Raw genomic sequence first — 22,071 nt, forward strand, 5'->3', positions numbered from 1 at the left:
AATATGTTAAACAAGGTTTCCCTTAGTAAAGCCATGATGACTAAAAAAGGGCCTGTCACCAATTGGCATGGGTCCAGGAAGAGCAACAGTCTGAGCAGCAAGAGGGAGCAGGTCCCCTGGATGTCAGCCAGAGGCAATGCCACAGGCACCTTCACTTGTCCAGGGATGTGGTAGCTCACATTTGCTAGCTTCTCCAGGAAGAACTGTGGCTGTAAGGTCTTGGAGGGCATCCTAAGCCAGTGGCATTGAAGGTCACCACCACACTGAACATTTTTGCAAGTGGTTCCTTCCAGGGCTCCAATGGGTCCTGTGCGAGATCTCGGATGTATACAGGAGCTGACAGATGCCCTGTTCATTAGAGCTCGCCAGTATGTCCAGTTCCACATGGATGCCAGAAGCCAGAATGGTGGGAGTTGCAGTGATGTACAGCTTGGCGCAAGTGCAGGGCACCATCTACTGCACATGTGGCCTTGAGAGCCCCGAGCAGAAGCCTGCAAGATTCATCAATCAAAAAGGATTATAGTTATAGTAGCTTATGGGCTTCGATTGCTATGATTACAGTGTCCAACTACAGTTTTACCTTTGAAAATGCATTCACAAAGAACCTTGGAACACACATAGCCGAGGCCACAGCAGGGTTCTTGTGATAATTAGCTGACAGGAGAATAGGCCACGAAGTACACTGACAAGGGACGGCCTAATCTTGCCCACGTGACATCATAGGCTACTCACACTGGTTATAATGTCCGAGAACTGGATCAATAGAAGCTCCTGCTGGAACTCCAATGGGGACTAACATTCTGGAGCCTTAACTAACAGCAAAACTTCGAAGCACCTTTTACAAAAATGGAATCCATGAGACTTGCCAATGGTTAAATTCAATATTTATTTAAAAATGTGAAGACTATACACAATGAGTGAACATCCTTGCCACCTGTGTGCATTCAATGCTTTTTAATTTTTCTAATTCTACTGCTTTATCTAGTTGCTGCCATAACACCCAGAGCTGAGGTGGAGGCAGCCTGAGGTGGAGACAGCCTGAGGTGGAGACAGCCTGAGGTGGAGACAGCCTGCCGACTGCTAAGCCTGATAACTTTGGCGGGCGTCCTCTGCTGGCTTGAGGCCTAGAGGGCCCCGGCCTGTTAAGGCTCTTCTGCTCAGGTGCAGGTACCCCCTCCTTGTCCTGACCTGCTGGAGGCGATGGGGTCACTGGCAGAGGGCAAGTGGAGTGACAGGGCACCCTTGGATTGTCCTGGGTCAGTGCTCCCAAGGTGCCTGGCTGGCGCTCTTCCTCCCTGTGCGTTCCCATGGCACCTCCCAGAGTCCTTGAGAAGGGGCATCTGGAGGGAGGTCGAGATGCCTCACTCCCTTCATGCCTAGCCACTGTTGTACTGCACCCACGGTGAGAGCAATGGAGTGCAGGTCTGAGCACATATCAGGCAAAAACTGTGTTCTGCTGGACCGGGGTCTCCGAGGCAGCTTCCATCCTTCACATGGAGGCAGCCGGAGCCATTGCAGCTGACAGAACGTGGACGGACCCCTCCAGCCTTCGGTCCAGTCTGCACGTGGCCTTTGGCAACTCTGCCTGATGTTCCCCTGTCTGTCTTTGCATCTCCAAATGTTCTCTTAGGTCCAGTTCTAGAGGCTTGTTGTCTGATTCAGAATCAGCAGGGGCCTGGTTTCCAGCAGTTCTCTGAATGTCAGAGGCTTCAGCTGTCACTGCCACCACCAGCTGTGGACCTGGGTCTGTCAGGTGATCAACAGATTGTGACCCCGAGTCTACTCTAGAATGTGCACCCACCAAGGTGTGTGTACCTGTGCTAGTGGAGGGTGCAGGTGAATGCTGTGATGGTGCATCCTGTTTGGATAATAAGGCTTCCTCCTCAGAGCTGGCCTGGGGGCTGAGGCTATGGGGTCTCCAGGTTGCTATCTTCCCCCTTTTCTTGTTGGTACCTGGAATAGAGAAAAGGCAGATTTAGTGATTGACTAAAGCAGGTTCGTACACTGAAGATCACAGTCACTGTGCGTGTGTTGCAGCTGGAGACTGGATGCAGCCTCACTGGGTTCTTGGGGGAAGCTGTCTTCACCTTCCACATGGGCACGCTCACACTGCTCGCCTGCTTCTCAAAGCTACTGAGGAGAACTTCCCCCCCTGCTCTTGGCCCACTTGTGTTTGTTATGCATTGTCTTCTTCTGCAGCAAGACACAAAGGTTGATTGTGAGGCCATTGGGTGAATGAGCTGTTCAGGAGCGTGCACGCCTATTGCAGCTGCTGAGCCACCTCCAGTAAGTGATTAAGAAGCTGTTCGTCCAGGGAGGCAACATGAGATGGAGAGGTTAATGTGGTTGGCACACATTCACTGCTGATGTCCCATCATTCACTGTTAATGTCCCATGGAGCCTGGCCTAAATAGCCAAGTGGTTATGGTACTGGGTTTGTAACCCCAAGATCAAGAGCTCAAATCTCACAATGGCAAACTATGAAACAATGTAACTTCATCTGAAACAGATGGAAATGGGTTTGTACTCGAAAGTGTTAATATCCCATCATTCACTGTTGATGTCCCATCATTCGCTGTTGATGTCCCATCATTCGCTGTTGATGTCCCATCATTCGCTGTTGATGTCCCATCATTCGCTGTTGATGTCCCATCATTCACTGTTGATGTCCCATCATTCACTGTTGATGTCCCATCATTCATTGTTAATGTCCCATCATTCACTGTTAATGTCCCATCATTCGCTGTTGATGTCCCATCATTCGCTGTTGATGTCCCATCATTCGCTGTTGATGTCCCATCATTCGCTGTTGATGTCCCATCATTCACTGTTAATGTCCCATCATTCACTGTTGATGTCCCATCATTCACTGTTGATGTCCCATCATTCACTGTTAATGTCCCATCATTCACTGTTGATGTCCCATCATTCACTGTTGATGTCCCATCATTCACTGCTGATGTCCCATCATTCACTGTTGATGTCCCATCATTCACTGCTGATGTCCCATCATTCACTGTTAATGTCCCATCATTCACTGTTAATGTCCCATCATTCACTGTTGATGTCCCATCATTCACTGTTGATGTCCCATCATTCACTGTTGATGTCCCATCATTCACTGTTGATGTCCCATCATTCACTGTTGATGTCCCATCATTCACTGTTAATGTCCCATCATTCACTGCTGATGTCCCATCATTCACTGTTAATGTCCCATCATTCACTGTTAATGTCCCATCATTCACTGCTGATGTCCAATCTGCTGGTTGTGTGAGACATTCCTGTGCAGCCTAACCCTTAGACTGCCTGATGCCCTTATGAGAGACAGTTTGGAGTCAGTAGACAGTTCACTTAGCTTCTTGAAGCATAGCAGATCATTCATCCTTTTCCTGCACCGCAGGACGGTTCTCTGTTTTCCACTGGTGCTAACCACCCTCGCATCCTCCTCCTGGGTCAGCATGGTCAGGTAGAAGGGCCTCCTACTGCCTGCCTGAGGAAAGAGGACCTTCCGCCTTTCCTGGACAGGCTTGAAGGGAATCCACAGGGAGATCTCCCTAAACTGTGGAGCCAAAGGTTGCTTCCTTCACTTGGACATTTCTCTTGCTCGGTAACGTGGAGCTCCTGGCCTGCATTGAGTAAGTGGCTGTCCGGGAGCCCTTTAAATATGGCGCCAGGACTTTCTACCCCATGAGGTAATGGTGGGGGGGGGGGTACTTTCTGCCTGCCTCACCACGAGTCACTCAGCTTCTAGCAGATACATAATGAATAGGCTGAACAGCAGAAGATCCCACGTGTTCAGTTCTCCCACAGCCCTGCGGGAATCACCCCGACTCTCCCACCTGCCACCAAACTTAGACTTCAGAACAGAAGATTCTGGCGAAAGATTTGTGCTGGAAAATCAAGATCTGTGATTAAAGCTGATATCATTTCATACCTAATGACAATTAACTCATTGATCTGTCTGCTGGAGAGTACTGTGCTAATTTTATTTGTTAACTTTGTTTTATTCAGTTAAAACTTTACAAAAATCAGTAAGATACATCACCTTTATAAGGCTTCATATTCTCCAAGATTCTTGGCATTAGACATATATTCAACATACAATGAGGATTATGCGTATTAAAATTTTAGTAAGGGCAAAATAAAGAAATACAAGCAAATATATTTGGGTGATTTTATATTCTGTACTGTACATTTCCAGATCTCAAACTTTGCCATGTTGCTAAGGAACAAGATCATCTGAATCACATTGAGGTATGAATACCTCAAGCAAATAGCCTCATTATTTCAACTGTGGAATATTATAGGCACAATTCAATGTTTTTGAAGATTTTTCTGAATATTTTTAACATTAACACAGAGCTGGTCATCAATTCTTTAACATCAAAATGAAACCACGTGGATGTTAGTCAGTGAATTGACTATAATCTTGATTTGAGTGACAATTAGAACATTAGACTCCATCAGCCAATGGGCAGTCATATAGTAGGGAAAATTGTAAAACATCAACCTTAGGTTTAAGTGTTGAAAGGATGAATGACGAGAACTCCCAGCACATAGGTTGTCCATCCTGACTGACCACATCTGGAAAATCCACCTGGAATATGTCTTTAAAATTGTATTTTTTTCTAATATGTCACTAATATGAATAATTATATTTTCTGACAGAACCCAAGTTTGTGGCAGCTCACCTGATTGCTGATAATGATGACAGAGATGATGACAAAGTGTACTTCTTCTTCACCGAGAAGGCCTTAGAAACTGAGGGAGGGAGCACTGTCATCTACTCCAGGGTGGGGCGACTGTGTGCTGTAAGTGAAATGATGTAATTCCACAGCTGGGAGACACTGACAATGTTCATCACACACACACCAAAATAATCCACCAGGCTTTGTAGCAAAATTTAAACTTTACAATTCATTTAAGTTTATAAATTAACTTTTCAAAAAGTGAATGATAGGAAAGTAAAGGAAAAGGAAAAGGAAACTGCATCATTAACCTAAACCAATAGAAGTACCATCAACAATTGTAAAAATATTATTGGCCGTAACCTCTGCGCTCCCCAGCTTTGGATTTGGAGGTTACCCCAAAGATGCGTTGGGGATTCCTTCTCGGAAGTTCCCAGGTAAGGATTTGCACAGCAATTGCCCAGAAGTGCAAACTTCCTCTGGACAATTGCCCTGCGCTGGGAACCATCCAAGAGTGCAGTTTAACTCGCAAACTTCCGATGGTTCCACCAGGGTTACACCAATAGTTACCCAGAAAAAGTTAGAAGAATTAAAACCTCTGCTAACTTCAGGGTAACAATTGTAAAGACCCAGACCGATCCCCACATGGGACTCCCCCCACAGCCCCAACCCCTCCAGGGGACTCCCCCATCCCTGACTAAGCACTCCCCCCATGGTATCCCCCACCTGCCGACCCCCCATGGGAATCTCCCCCACTCGCACATGACCCCTTACCTGACACCCATTCCCGCAGGCCCAACTCATACCCTTGGTCCAAACCCCAGCACCACCTCCATGTCCAACCCACACCCCCAAAATTCCACCCCCCCAACCCCCACAAGCCCAACCTGCTCCCCAACCCCCCCCCACCAATGTCTGATACCCCAGCCCCTGCTGATGTCTGACACCCCCCTCCCCAACCCTGATGTGGAACACCCCCAGCCCCCCGATGTCTGACACCACCCCCAAATGTCCAAGCTTCCAACCCCACCGAATGTCTGGCCCACTGCACCCCCTCCCAATGTCTGAACCCCCCCCCCACCCACACAACCCCCGATGATCAAACCCCTTCACCCATCCCCACACAACCTCCAAACACCCCCCGTGCCCCAAATCCTTTTCACTTACCTTAGACTCTTACCCTCTCCCTGGCCTGTCAATTTCAATGGGACCTTTAAACTGACCTGCTTTATGGCAGCTACTGCTGTAAAATGGAGGCGTGTCCTCCTTCAATTCAACGGTGATGGACTTCGATGCTGGATCTTGCCCGGCCTGCGTTGGAAGGTTGGGTGAGACAGACACGGAAGAAATTTGGTGTAGGTAAGTGGACACGGAGTGGCAATCCGATACTGATTACTGATTATTACTCCGAGGAACTTACAGCTCCATATTCATTCTCTTCCTAAAGAACCTAAACAAAATAAATTCCAAATACATAATAATACCAATTCCAGCCATCTCTCCATTACCCCACTTTCAATTTCCTTTCAAAAACAAAACAGGAAATGTCTTTTTCCTTGTCCACTTTTTACTTTATAAAAAGCTTTTCAAAATCTAAAGTGTAGCATTTATTAGTAATTCTTTATCCGTGGGGGGCACAGGTCCAGTATTTCTTTACAGTTAAGAACATAGGATCATAAGAAATAGGAGCAGGAGTAGGCTATTCAGCCCATCGAGCCTGCTCTACCATTCAGGAAGGTCATGGCTGATCTAATTGTGGTACGAACTCAACTTTCCTGCCTAGTTGTTCTCCATAATCCTTGGCCCCTTTATCAATAAAGAATCTGTCTAACGTGACCTTGAATAGATTCAATGACCCAGCCTCCACTGCTCTCTGGGGAAGAGAATTCCAAACATTCACAACTCTGAGAAGGAACTCCTCCTCAATGGCCATGGCTGACAGCTCCAGGAAGACAGGATTTCCACCTCAGAGGCCCTTGATCCAAGGGAAGGCCCACTACTGCCCAGTAAAATGCCTGACTGGCACTTACTATGGCAAGTCTTCCTGAAAGGAGATGATTCGGGGCTGTTGCCAACTCGACAGCCGACAGGTGAGATCTCATCACTTGGATTAAAGTTGGTCAGTCATTGGTAAATTCAACAACAACAACTGTAAGAAATTGGAGTCTTTAAAAAACTAATATTTTCTGCATAGTATAGAACTCTTAGGATTGATTTTCTCTGGAAAGGTAATTTCTAAACAGGTGACAATTCTAAACAGTCCCTGGAAATGTTACAGTCACTTGATTCAGTCCTCCATGTTGACATTCCTAAGTTGGTAGGATGGCTTCTTATATACCCCCTTTGTCTTTGTGAGTGTTCAGAAAGGGCAGGAAATTACCTTCAGCATTACACAAACTAAAAAGCTGACCTTGAGCAGGGTGATGAACAGGGTGGGTGGTAACTACCCTGACATTTTGAGTACCTGTCCTCTATCCATTGGTCAGACAGGTTTGAATAGATGAGTGACACTGTGTAAGCGACCAGACCCCTGGGAAAGGGTATATTAACAAGTGTTCAGGGACAGGGGGCAGTGCTTATCAGGCAGCTGCCTGCTTCAGATGGGAGAGGGAGCAGAGGAGGAGGAAGACTGAGAGAAGAGTTCCCCAACAGTTTGACTAGAGAGCTGATATCACAAATGACCGAGATCAACACTTGTACCAACTGCCTGTTCATCCTCAGGAACCTGTAAACTGCTCTCAACTGTTACAGGTTGTATACTTTTTCTGTCTAATTAAATAATGCATCATATCTAAATTGTTGCTTCTTGAAACACTTATTAAACTATCTTAAAATTACCTACAAATGGTCAACTTGCCTATCTTGGGTATCTTTGTCCCCAAGTTCCAAAAAAATCTATAGACAACTTCTATTTATATCGCAGCTTTAACATAAGGAAATGTCTCATGATGCTTCGCCGGAGCATTATAAAACAAAATATACTAAGCCACATTAGGAGATGTTAGGTCAGAGATCAAAACTTTGGTCAAAGAGGCAGGTTTTTAAAAAGTGTCTTAAAGGAGGAAAGTGAGGTGGAGGGGCAGAGAGATGTAGGGAGGGAATTGGCATGGCAACTTATCATTGGGAAGCATTTATCATTGGGAAAACACACTAGGCCAGAATTAAAGGAGTGCAGATATCTCAAAGAGTTGTTGGGCTGGTGGACATTACCAAGATAGAAACGTGAGCTGCCATGGAAAGATTTGAAAACAAGGATGAGAATTTTAAAATCAAGATGTTGCTTGACGAAGAGCCAATGTAGGTCAGTCAGCACAGAGTGAAGGGGGAATGGGACATTCTGGCAGGCATTGTCCATATGTGTTGCAGTGAGCTGGGCAGTAACAATGGAAACGTCACTTCTCTTCTAGTTTATTTCTACTATAGGCAGAATTACCATCCCTTTGAAATGAGATGTTCAAACTATCTGCCCCAAAATTTATCTTTTAATCAACATCAGAAAAACAGGTCATCTGATCACTTTCACCTTGCTGTTGTTGGGATCTTGCAGTGTACAAACTGGCTGCTACATTTCCTTCATTAAAACAGCAATTTTACTTCAAAAGTACTTCATTCACAATAAAACGCTTTGAGGCATCTTGAGGTTTAGAAATGCAAATCTCTTCTCTCCGAATCTGGAGCATAGCTGCCGCTTTGAAAGAGGCACTGAAATTTGGAATTAATACAATGCCACATTTCAAAATACAGAACTATATAACAATCTCCTTCCCCAATATTCTGTGACACTATTTTTTGCTTTATTTGTCGTTATGGTAACTCCTGAAAGTTTTATTAGCTTACCATCTACTCTGCTTGTAGATTAAATGCACTGCAGGAATTCACCAAGGCCCCTTAGACAGCACCTTCCAAACCCACGACCACTACCAGCTAGAAGGAGGGCAGCAGATAGATGGGAACACCACCACCTGCAAGTTCCCCTCCAAGCCACTCACCATCCTGATTTGGAAATATATCACCGTTCCTTCACTGTCGCTGGGTCAAAATCCTGGAACTCCCTCCCTAACAGCACTGTGGGTGTACCTACACCATATGGTCTGCAGCGGTTCAAGAAGGCAGCTCACCACCACCTTCTCAAGGGCAATTAGGGATGGGCAATAAATGCCTGCCATCAGCACCTCTCCAAGAAGTTCAGAGCAAATCATTTCATTACAATGATTAGTGAACAACAAACGAAGGATTCCTGTCGGAATTACACCATCAGGAATCAGAATATTCTTGTCTGTCACGAACTGTATTCCCTCTAGAAAACTGGAATTCACTTAAACTATGTCTCCAATATTCACAGCCAAGAATTTATGTTGATACCAGAATGAACCAATCCCACTATTTGAATAGTTTATTCAGAGCTGATCTGTGTACGACTAATTGTAATGACAAATGCTTTTGTTGAATTAATTAGCTTTTAATTTTGAACAGCCCTCTGTCCTTTATCAGTGCAACTGCAGCATTCATTAATCCACATTTCATTCACAAGAATAATGAGTTTCATTAGAAGGATAAAAATAAATCATGCTGATGATTCCTTGATGAGGATATTGATGTGTTAATTTATTGATGTGTTTCTCCTCAGAATGACATTGGAGGGCAACGAGTGTTAGTGAATAAATGGAGCACTTTCATCAAAACCAGACTGCTCTGTGCGGTGATGGGACCTAATGGGATTGACACACATTTTGATGAAATGGGTAACTATTACACCATGATTGCTAGCAACACAAATGAAATTCATGTGATATTTAAAAAAATACAATGGCCTGATTATAGAATCAGACAGCACAGTGTATCCAACGAGTCGTGACAAAAAATACCTTTGAATAACTTTAATATTGGGTTTAGTAAGAATAAAAATAAAACTTGCATTTTCTTTAGTGCCTTTCATGACTTTGATGTTCCAAGTGCTTAGCCAATGAAATATTTTTCAAATGTAACCATTGCTGTAAAGTAGGAAACACAGCAGCCAATCAGTGTGCAGCAAACTCAGTGACATCAATGTGATAATGACCAGGTAATTAGTTTTAGCAATGAGGCTTAAGTATTGGCTAGGACACCAATAGACTGCTAATGACTCTGTTCTCTGGTACACAGGCTTCAAACAGCCAGAAGAGACCTCAACATTAATGCGCCAGCTTTGCTGAGGCCAGCAACATGGGAAGATACAATAACATATAAAACATTAATCTTAGTAAATCCAGAAAATTGAGTGTAAAGCTATTGGCAGCTGCACAACACCAATGTTTCATGAGTTATAGCGCTGCCATATCACCAAAGCCAGCGTAAAAATCATAAGATCATAAAAAATAGGAGCATAAGTGGCCATTTGGCCCAAGAGCCTGCATCATTAATTTGTTCTCCCTTAGTCTGAAGTGTAGATGCCAACAGCGCTGTGCTAGATCTCCACAATCATACCACTCATGGCTTATTGCTTTTATTCTTCCTCTTTTAATAGCATTGACTCCAGACAATGGAAAGTATCATTTGCCGGCCGTTTTAACTCAGGCTAAGAGCAATTTCTGAGGTTTATTACCATTGTAAGATTCTACAAAAGCAAAAACTTTCACTGCTACCTTAACTGATTTTCTGAATCCAACGTGATAGAGTTCATAACACAGAATTTGTTTAATTGAATTTTAGAAGTACAATTTTAGGAAGATTAGCCTCCATACAATTTTCAAGGGCACTTAGGGATGGGTAATAAGTGCTGGTCTTGCCAGTGATGGACACATCCCATGTTGGGTTTCAAAAATAAAGCTCACCATTGTAATGTGACACTAAATGATCGAACTATGTGAACTGAAACAACCAACAGCACCTGTACTGTTTATTTCCAACCTTTGTTGCCTCTGGAGATGGAGTTATTCATTACAAACCAGTAAAAAAGACAGTGGCAGGAGATGACTCACACAGCAGGGGGATTGGAAGCAATGCTCCACATCTGCTTTAAATCAATCACATTCTGATATAATGGGCACCCCGCTAACTTTGGAAAAAGGAAAACCGATGGTCAAATGTTTAGAGAAAACAACAGCAATTTTTGTCACATTTTCAGTCCTACATATATTAAGGTATCATAGCCTCAGTTATCTGGCCAACCAATTTGGACCTAATGAAGAAAAAGTAAAATACAGCAGATGCTGGAAATCTGAAACTACTACCCTTTCAGGCAGTGAGTTCCAGACCCCCACAACACTCGGCAAGATTTTTTTCCCCCATCTCCCCTCTACTCTTTCTACCAATCACTTTAAATCAATGCCCTCTAGTCACTGACCTCTCTGCTAAAGTAAATAGGCCCTTCCCATCCACTCTATCCATGCCCCTCACAATTTTGTACATTTCAATCAAATCTCCCTTCAGCTTCCTCTATTCCAAGGGGAACAACCCCAGCCTAAACAATCTTTCCTCATAGCTGCAACTTTCCAGTCCTGTCAACATCCCTGTGAATCTCCTCTGTAATCTCTCAAATGCAATTATATCCTTTCTGTAATGAGATGACCAGAACTGCACACAGTACTCAGGTTGTGCCCTAACTAATGTTTTATATAGTTCCAGCATAACCTCCCTGCTCTTATATTCTATGCCTCGGCTAATAAAGGAAAGAATTCCATATGCCTTCTTAACCACCTTATCAACCTTGGAGAGGTGCTGGCATAGTGGTATTGTCACTGGACTGGTAATCCAGAGACCCAGGGTAATGTTCTGGGGACCTGGGTTCAAATCCCACAATGGGAATCCATGTCTAAACGCAGCAAGACCTGGACAATATTCAGGTTTAGGGTGACAAGTAACATTCACACCACACAAATGCCAGGCAGTGACCATCTCTAACAAGAGATAATTTAGCCATTGTCCCTTGACATTCAATGGCATTACCATCGCTGAATCCCTCCCCTGCCCCCCCAACTATCAACATCCTGGGGGTTACCATTGACCAGAAACTGAACTGGACGAGCCATATAAATACTGTGGCTACAAGAGCAGGTCAGAGGCTAGGAATTCTGCAAAGAGTAACTCACCTCCTGATTCCACAAAGCCTGTCCACCATCTACAAGGCACAAGTCAGGAGTGTGATGGAATGTTTCCCCCTTGTCTGGATGAGTGCAGCTCCCACAACACTGAAGAAGCTTGACACCATCCAGGACAAAGCAGCCGCTTGATTGGCATCACATCCACAAACATGCACTCCCTCCACCACCGACACACAGTAGCAGCAGTGTGTGTACCATCTACAAGGTGCACTGCAGGAATTCACCAAGGCTCCTTAGACAGGACTATCTTCCAAACCCACGACCACTACTCTCAGTAAGGACAAGGCAGCAGATTCAGGGGAACACCACCACCTGGAAGTTCACCTCCAAGCCACTCACTATCCTGACTTGGAAATATATCGCTGTTCCTTCACTGTTGCTGGGTCAAAATCCTGGAATCCCCTCCTTAACAGCACAGTGGGTGTACCTACACCACATGGACTACAGCAGTTCAAGACTACAGTTCACCACCAGCTTCTGAAGGGCAGTTAGGGATGGGCAATAAATGCTGGCCTAGCCAGCAAAGCCCACATCCCTTAACCAAATAAAAAATTAATAAATAGAAACCTGTTCTGCTACCTTCAGATCTGTGAACATTTCTCACTTCCTCTACAACTCTCAGTATCCTCCCAATTATTGTGTAGTCCTTTACCTTGTTTTGTTTGATCTCCCCAAATGCATCACCTCACACTTCTCCGGGCTGAATTCTATTTGCCACTTTTCTGCCCACCTGACCAGCCCGTTGACATCTTCCTGCCGTTTACAGCGATCCCCCTCACTATCTACAGCATGGCCAATTATTGTGTCTTTTGACAATTTCTTTATCATTCCCCCTACATTTACATCCAAATTATTAATAAATACCATGAACAGTAGGTGACCTAGAGCTGGCCTCTAATTATTCAGTCTAACCCTCACTCCCTTTTTAAACAAAGGTACAATGTCAGCAGACCTCCAATCCTCTGTCAACTCACATGTATCCAGTGAGGATTGGAAAATGATGGTCAGTCCCATCGCTATTTCCTCTCTGGGGTGCATTTCATACAGGCCTGGTGATTTATCCACTTTCAAGAATGCTAATCCCCCTAATACTTCCTCTCTCCCTATGTTTATCACATCCAATATTTCACACGCCTCCTCCTTTACTACAATGTCTGCATTGTCCCTCTCTTTTGTGAAGACAGATGCAAAGTATTCATTAAGAACCATATCCACATCCTCCACCTCCACGCACAGGTTACCTTTTTGGTCTTTTATGAGCCCTACTCTTTCCTTAGTTATTCTCTTACTCTTAATGTATTGATAAAACATTTTTGGGTTTGCCTTGATTTTTCTTGCCAATATTCTTTCATGCCCTCTCTTTGCTTTCCAAATTTCCTTTTTGATTTCACCGCTCCTCTTTCTAGATTCCTCCCAGCTTTCTGTAGTACTGAGTTCTCAGTGTCTGACATAAGATTTCCTTTTCTGGCTTATCTCACCCTGTAATCTCCTTGACATCCAGGAGGCTCTAGATTTGGCCGTCCCACCCTTTTCCTTTGTGGGAACAAGTTTACTCTGAGCCCCTTGAATCTTGGTTGCCTCTCACTGCCCTGACACTGATTTACCATCAAGAAGCTGTTTCCAGTCCACTTTTGCTAAATCTCTCCTCAGCTTAGCGAAATTGTCCTTGCCCCATTCTAGAACTTTAACTCCAGTTTTACCTTTGCCCTTTCCCATAATTATGTCAAAACTAACTGAATTTTGATCACTGCCACCAAAATGCTCTCTCAGTGCCACTCCTCCACCTGCCCAGCTTCATTTCCTGAAATTAAGTCTAGAACCGCACCCTCTCTTGTTGGACAAAAAAGTTCTCCTGAATACACCTTAAGAATTCTGTTCCTTCCATTCTTTTCACAATAAACTATCCCAGTTAATATTGGGGCAGTTAAGATCCCCTACTATTGCTGCCCTACTGTTTTTCATTTCTCAGAAATGTTCCTACATATTTGCTCTTTTATTTGACTGTTTGGAGTCTATAGTACAGTCCCAGCAGTGTGACTGCCCCTTTTTTTGTTCCTAAACTCAATCCATATGGCATCAATTGATGATCCTTCTAACATTTCATCCACCCACACAGCTATAATTGCTTCTCTAACCAAAATTGCCACCCACCCACCCCACCCCCACCTCCAACCCTTTTTACCCCCCTCGCTATCTCCTCTGAAAATCCTGTGACCAGGAATGTTGAGCTGCCATTCTGGTCCCTCTTTAAGCCATGTTTCTGTAGTAGCTATGATATCATACTGCCACATTTCCATCTGTGTCCTCAGCTCATCTGCATTATATGCTATACTCCTTCCATTGAGGTATTTACCCTTGAGCACTGCCAAACTCCCCTTTATATTTTCTATCTTTTGTCTCCTCTGTCTTCCAGACGTACTCACTGATTTTCTGCCTTTTCTGGTTTTGCCCCATCAGACTCTCTCAGGTTCCCATCCCCCTGCCAAACTAGTTAAAACCCTCCCCAACAGCACTAGCAAACCTCCCAGCAAGGATATTGGTCCCAGCCCCACTGAGGTGCAAGTCGTCCGGCTTGTACAGATTCCACCTCCCCCGGAACCAGCCCCAATTACCCAGCAATCTGAATCTCTCCCTCCTAGACCATCTCTCCAGCCAACATTCATCAGTTCTAACCACCTATTACTATGCTCACTAGCAAGTGGCACTGGGAGTAATCCAGAGATTACTTCCTCTGTAGTCCTGTTTTTTAATGTCTTACCTAGCTCCCTAAGATCGGCTTTCCATAAGACATAGGAGCAGAAATTAGGCCATTCGGCCCATCGAGTCTGCTCCGCCATTCAATCATGGCTGATATGTTTTTCAACCCCATTCTCCCGCCTTCTCCCCATAACCTTTGATCTCCTTACCAATCAAGAACCTATCTATCTCGGTCTTAAATACACTCAATGACCTGGCCTCCACAGTCTTCTGTGGCAATGAATTCCATAGATTCACCACTCTCTGGCTAAAGAAGTTTCTCCTCATCTCTGTTCTAAAAGGTCTTCCCTTTACTCTGAGGCTGTGCCCTCAGGTCCTAGTCTCTCCTACTAATGGAAACATCTTCCCCACATCCACTCTATCCAGGCCTTTCAGTATTCTGTAAGTTTCAATCAGATCCCCCCTCATCCTTCTAAACTCCATCGAGTATAGACCCAGAGTCCTCAAACATTCCTCATATGTTAAGCCTTTCATTCCTGGGGTCGTTCTCGTGAACCTCCTCTGGACCCTCTCCAGGAGCTAGCACATCCTTCCTGAGAGACGGGGCCCAAAATATTCTAAATGTGGTCTGACCAGAGCTTTTCAGGGTATCATCCCTCTTTCTGCCTATGTCATTGATACCAATGTGAACCATAACCTCCGAATATTTACTCTCCCCTTAAGAATGGCCTGCAGCTGCTCTGTGATATCCTTGACCCGAGGACCAGAGAGGCAACAAACCATCCTGAAGTCATGTCTACAGCCACAGATGCCTGGCTGTTCCCCTAACTATCAAATCCCCTACCTGCTATTCCTCTTCCACCCTTCTTCCTTCCCAAACTTGGCTCTTGCTGCACTCCCCTGAACAGCCATTAGTCTCACTGGCACCTAAAATGTAAGACCCAGTTCATGAGTGAGATAGGCTCAGAGGACTCCTGCACTACCTGCCTGGTTCTCCTAGACTTTCCAGTGATCACCCATTCCCTCTCGGTGTTCATGCTCCCAATCTGAGCTGTGACAACATCCCTAAGTGTGCCATTCACATAGTCCTCAGCCTCGCCAATGCACCACGGTGACTCCAGCCACCACTCTAGTTCCAAAAGCTAAAGGTCAAGCTTCTGCAGCCAGTGACACTTCCTGCACTCATTTAGGCCACGTGAGTGTCCATAACTCCTCAGATGCTACAGGATGGACATTCCACACAGCTGAGCTGCCCTGCCATACCTTAAGCTTAAATTTTGACTATTTACCTTAAACTAGAAAGTAATGTAGACCTTACTCAGCTCTTTCTTTTGTTCCCATTAGTTAGATACTTAAGGGCTATGTAAAACTTCCTCATTTTTCTATTTTTCTCCAATAATAGAACCTTACACTTTCCTAGCTTAGAGACAAGGAAAGAAAAATTCACCAGCTACTGGAGACTGATAAATAAATTATCAGCTGGGGGATCTCTTTGCTCCTCTGCACCAAATTCCCAACTCCATCTACATTTACATCTCACTCAAGTATTGTCTCCCGTCTCCTCACACACCCCTTACTGTGTGCGTGGTTTGAAGAACCCATCTCTTATATAGAGATCTGGTGAGTCACTGCCTAGTTTAGCTTCCTGCTATAGTAATTAACCAATTGAACAACTCCTTGCAGCTGATTTATAGGTAACTGCCACTACCAGGCAGCCCTTTCCATGCCTGGTGGGCGAGGACTGGGGTGTTTTGTTGACCCCTTTAATCACATGTTGATTTAAAGTTTGTAAGTTTCCTTTAAACTTTGTTCTTGGTTTTACAGCTGACCTGAATTAGGGGCTGTGCCTGATTTATCCCAATTTTGTTAATTTAGTTTAATTGTTTTGACTCAGAAAAAGTTACCAGGCAGCCCTGTGTTTAACAAGACTATTTAACTCACCTGAATGTTTTCCATTCTATATCAGAGCCTGACTCTTAATCTACATTGAATCAGTATAGTAAATAAACAAAATATCTGTCCAGGTGATGTGGGAATGCTGCATTGTAGCTATTTGAACGAAATATGAAGGGATAAAGAAAGAAATGAGACAAGACTGATCCAGCAAAAAGAAATAAGATGGAGGCAGAGGTTATGACCCAAAGTTGTTAAACTCAGTGTTGATTCCAGAAGGTTGTACAGTGCTGAGTTGAAAGATGAGGTGCTGCTCCTCAAACTTGTGTTGAGCTTCATTGGAACACTGCAGCAGGTCAAGGACAGAAAGGTCAGAATGGGAAAAAGGTGGAGAATTGAAATGACGAGCAACAGGAAGCTCAGGGTCATGCTTGTGGACTGAATGGAGGTGTTCTGCAAAGCGGCCACACAATTTGCATTTGGTCTCCTCAGTGTAGAGGAGGCCACATCATGAACAATGAATACAGGAGACAAAATTCACTTGGGGCCTTGAATTGTGAGAACAGAGGATGTAAAAGGGCAATTGTTGCATCTGTCAGGAAGCAGCCTTGGGACCATCTCCCATCTCACAGATAACTTCCCTGGTGATGTGGCTGGTAAACAATGTTGAAATCAAAATATTCTAAAGCTCCCCAGATAGAATCTTGCATTGTCATTGTGCTTTGCAGCATTGATGTATCATGGCAGCTGGAAGCACAACATGGATCGATGCCCACATCTTCCTATGCAGTTACCACACGGGTCACATTCTTGTACCTTCGATTGAGTAGTTTAATATCATCATCGATAAAACCCAAGACCATTGTCTGGCTACTCATTCCTGCCAAGTGAATGTCAAATGAATAGTGGAACAGTAAAAGAAAAGGGAAGAAGCAAATATAATTAATATAATATAATTTATATATAAACAACTAATTCGAAACAAAATGTAGAATTCAAAAACTTTCAGTTAGGAAATGAAGCCCTTTTTATGTGCAAGTTTGTTATCAATCTTGTTCATGGCCACGTTAATATTGCATCTTTTTAAACCTGTATTCCGGATATATTTACAAAACATTGTGCAGTGCATTCCCTCCAATTACTCTATTTCATTTTCAGATTATAAAATATATAACCAACAATTGCAAAAGGGATAAAAACAAAAAAAACTGCGGATGCTGGAAATCCAAAACAAAATCAGAGTTACCTGGAAAAACTCAGCAGGTCTGGCAGCATCAGCGGAGAAGAAAAGAGTTGACGTTTCGAGTCCTCATGACCCTTCGACAGAACTTGAGTTCACTCAAGTTCTGTCGAAGGGTCATGAGGACTCGAAACGTCAACTCTTTTCTTCTCCGCCGATGCTGCCAGACCTGCTGAGTTTTTCCAGGTAATTGCAAAAGGGAGCTGGTTAGTTTCGGTGGCTCAGAGTAACACTGACAGTGCAGGTTTGATTCCCATCCCAGCTGAGGTAGACATGGAGCCTGCTCCTTACCCTGTCCCACAGTAAAACCGTGATATAAGCCATGGTTCAGTGACCCTCAAATAAACAAGGACGCTATCAGGAAAAGAACAGTTACAAGATAAGAGTAAAACCAACAATCAGAATTCAGGGAGAAAATCATTGAAACATATCGATATAGCTTATCAGTTTCTGCTGTGATTCACGGTAATTCTGATATTTGCAGCACTTGTCCTAGGCTGAGCAGTGAGGGTTAATCCAAAACAAAAACAGAATTACCTGGAAAAACTCAGCAGGTCTGGCAGCATCGGCGGAGAAGAAAAGAGTTGACGTTTCGAGTCCTCATGACCCTTCGATAGAACTTGAGTTCGAGTCCAAGAAAGAGTTGAAATATAAGCTGGTTTAAGGTGTGTGTGTGGGGGGCGGAGAGATAGAGAGAGAGAGAGGTGAGGGGTGGTGGGTGTGTGGTTGTAGGGACAAACAAGCAGTGATAGAAGCAGATCATCAAAAGATGTCAACGACAATAGTACAATAGAACACATAGGTGTTAAAGTTAAAGTTGGTGATATTATCTAAACGAATGTGCTAATTAAGAATGGATGGTAGGGCACTCAAGGTATAGCTCTCGTGGGGGTGGGGAGAGCATAAAAGATTTTAAGATATTTAAAAATAATGGAAATAGGTGGGAAAAGAAAAATCTATATAATTTATTGGAAAAAAAAGGAAGGGGGAAACAGAAAGGGGGTGGGGATGGGGGAGGGAGCTCACGACCTAAAGTTGTTGAACTCAATATTCAGTCCGGAAGGCTGTAAAGTGCCTAGTCGGAAGATGAGGTGTTGTTCCTCCAGTTTGCGTTGGGCTTCACTGGAACAATGTAGCAAGCCAAGGACAGACATGTGGGCAAGAGAGCAGGGTGGAGTGTTAAAATGGCAAGCGACAGCAAGGTTTGGGTCATTCTTGCGGACAGACCGCAGGTGTTCTGCAAAGTGCTCGCCCAGTTTACGTTTGGTCTCTCCAATGTAGAGGAGACCACATTGGGAGCAACGAATGCAGTAGACTAAGTTGGGGGAAATGCAAGTGAAATGCTGCTTCACTTGAAAGGAGTGTTTGGGCCCTTGGACGGTGAGGAGAGAGGAAGTGAAGGGGCAGGTATTGCATCTTTTGCGTGGGCATGGAGTGGTGCCATAGGAGGGGGTTGAGGAGTAGGGGGTGATGGAGGAGTGGACCAGGGTGTCCCGGAGGGAGCGATCCCTACAATGCCGATAGGGGGCATGAAAGGAAGATGTGTTTGGTGGTGGCATCATGCTGGAGTTGGTGGAAATGGCGGAGGGCGGATGCGCGGGAGATGGGCCGGACACGGTTGAGGGCCCTGTCAACGACCGTGGGTGGAAAACCTCGGTTAAGGAAGAAGGAGGACATGTCAGAGGAACTGTTTTTGAAGGTGGCATCATTGGAACAGATGCGACGGAGGCGAAGGAACTGAGAGAATGGGATGGAGTCCTTACAGGAAGCGGGGTGTGAGGAGCTGTAGTCGAGGTAGCTGTGGGAGTCGGTGGGTTTGTAATGGATATTGGTGGACAGTCTATCACCAGAGATTGAGACAGAGAGGTCAAGGAAGGGAAGGGAAGTGTCAGAGATGGACCACGTGAAAATGATGGAGGGGTGGAGATTGGAAGCAAAATTAATAAATTTTTCCAAGTCCTGACGAGAGCATGAAGCGGCACCGAAGTAATCATCGATGTACCGGAGAAAGAGTTGTGGAAGGGGGCCGGAGTAGGACTGGAACAAGGAATGTTCCACATACCCCATAAAGAGACAGGCATAGCTGGGGCCCATGCGGGTACCCATAGCCACACCTTTTATTTGGAGGAAGTGAGAGGAGTTGAAGGAGAAATTGTTCAGCATGAGAACTAGTTCAGCCAGACGGAGGAGAGTAGTGGTGGATGGGGATTGTTTGGGCCTCTGTTCGAGGAAGAAGCTAAGGGCCCTCAGACCATCCTGGTGGGGGATGGAGGTGTAGGGGGATTGGACGTCCATGGTGAAGAGGAAGCGGTTGGGGCCAGGGAACTGGAAATTGTTGATGTGACGTAAGGTGTCAGAGGAATCACAGATGTAGGTGGGAAGGGACTGGACAAGGGGAGAGAGAAAGGAGTCAAGATAACGAGAAATGAGTTCTGTGGGGCAGGAGCAAGCTGAGACGATCGGTCTACCGGGGCAGTTCTGTTTGTGGATTTTGGGTAGGAGATAGAAGCGGGCCGTCCGAGGTTGGGCGACTATCAGGTTGGAAGCTGTGGGGATTTCCATTCCTCTCTTTTGCCTTGCTCACCTTCATTGCTTTCCATTTCCCTCCTGGTGTTTGACAAGGTTTTTACTAAAACCCGCTTTCACAGCCATATCTCCTTTCTCAGTGACTTGTCTCCGTCTCCGACTTACCCCACATGGATTTCAACTGAAATTCCACCCCTCATGTTTCAAACTCACCCAGGATTACAGGTATCTCCGGGACATAAAACGTTTCTCGGACTGCTGTTCCCGTCACATTCTGAAATCCACTCTCAGTGCCATGCGCCGCCATATGAACACACTCGACCTCTCCCTCCAGCAGCACCGCCGTACCCTTTTTCAAAGCTGCGCGTGCCCCCAGTTTCATTTTATCCTTCGGCTCATCCGACGCCTCAACAAGAAACTTTTTCTCTTTCTCTCAAGTGCTAAGGAACGCAAGCTGCAACAACTCATCGACACCAACACCCATCTAGGACTCTCCACCCCTGCCCGTCCCTCCGTCCCCACCCCATCTTCCAATCCCAACCCCAGCTGTGTATTCACTATAGCCCCTGACTTTCTCCTCTCCGATGCTGAACGTTGAGTGCTCAGCAAAGGACTTAGTTTCATACCCTTATGCCCTCACCTCAATGAATTTCGGGCTCGGCATGATGCTGAAATCTTCTTCTGCCGTCTTCGTCTCCGGGCTCACTTCTTTGGGCAGGAGTCCTCTCCCAGTTCAACGGATCCTTTTACCCATCTCCAATATTCTCCCTCCACCTGGACCCCTCCCTCTGGATTCTTACCTTCTCTTGATCTTTTCATTGAGAACTGTCGGCGCAACATTAGTCGTCTCAATTTCTCTGCTCCTCTCACCCATTCTAACCTGTCTTTCTCTGAACTTACTGCACTCCATTCTCTCAGGTCCAACCCTGACATTGTCATCAAACCCGCTGACAAGGGTGGTGCTGTTGTTGTCTGGCGCACTGACCTCTACCTCGCGGAGGCTGAGCATCAACTCGCAGACACTTCCTCCTACCTCTCCCTGGACCATGACCCCACCACTGAACATCAAGCCATTGTTTCCAGGACTGTCACTGACCTCATCTCCTCTGGGGATCTTCCTCCCACAGCTTCCAACCTGATAGTCGCCCAACCTCGGATGGCCCGCTTCTATCTCCTACCCAAAATCCACAAACAGAACTGCCCCGGTAGACCGATCGTCTCAGCTTGCTCCTGCCCCACAGAACTCATTTCTCGTTATCTTGACTCCCTTCTCTCTCCCCTTGTCCAGTCCTTTCCCACCTACATCCATGATACCTCTGACACCTTACGTCACATCAAAAATTTCCAGTTCTCTGGCCCCAACCGCTTCCTCTTCACCATGGACGTCCAATCCCCCTACACCTCCATCCCCCACCAGGATGGTCTGAGGGCCCTTAGCTTCTTCCTCGAACAGAGGCCCGAACAATCCCCATCCACCACTACTCTCCTCCGTCTGGCTGAACTAGTTCTCACGCTGAACAATTTCTCCTTCAACTCCTCTCACTTCCTCCAAATAAAAGGTGTGGCTATGGGTACCCGCATGGGCCCCAGCTATGCCTGTCTCTTTATGGGGTATGTGGAACATTCCTTGTTCCAGTCCTACTCCGGCCCCCTTCCACAACTCTTTCTCCGGTACATCGATGATTACTTCGGTGCCGCTTCATGCTCTCGTCGGGACTTGGAAAAATTTATTAATTTTGCTTCCAATCTCCACCCCTCCATCATTTTCACGTGGTCCATCTCTGACACTTCCCTTCCCTTCCTTGACCTCTCTGTCTCAATCTCTGGTGATAGACTGTCCACCAATATCCATTACAAACCCACCGACTCCCACAGCTACCTCGACTACAGCTCCTCACACCCCGCTTCCTGTAAGGACTCCGTCCCATTCTCTCAGTTCCTTCGC

General features: G+C 45.3%; 1 protein-coding gene across 1 annotated transcript in view; it reads left to right on the forward strand.

The window, feature by feature from the left end:
• The window catches only part of LOC121286167 (semaphorin-3E-like), a 214,951-nt gene that overhangs the window by 125,340 nt on the left and 67,540 nt on the right, over nt 1-22,071 (forward strand). The window contains exons 7-8 of the mRNA XM_041203146.1: nt 4,672-4,814; nt 9,319-9,433. Of these exons, the coding sequence (XP_041059080.1) occupies nt 4,672-4,814; nt 9,319-9,433 (258 nt within the window). The remainder of the gene's footprint in view (nt 1-4,671; nt 4,815-9,318; nt 9,434-22,071) is intronic.

Source organism: Carcharodon carcharias, chromosome 13, assembly GCF_017639515.1.
Source record: "Carcharodon carcharias isolate sCarCar2 chromosome 13, sCarCar2.pri, whole genome shotgun sequence".
Taxonomy (NCBI): domain Eukaryota; kingdom Metazoa; phylum Chordata; class Chondrichthyes; order Lamniformes; family Lamnidae; genus Carcharodon; species Carcharodon carcharias.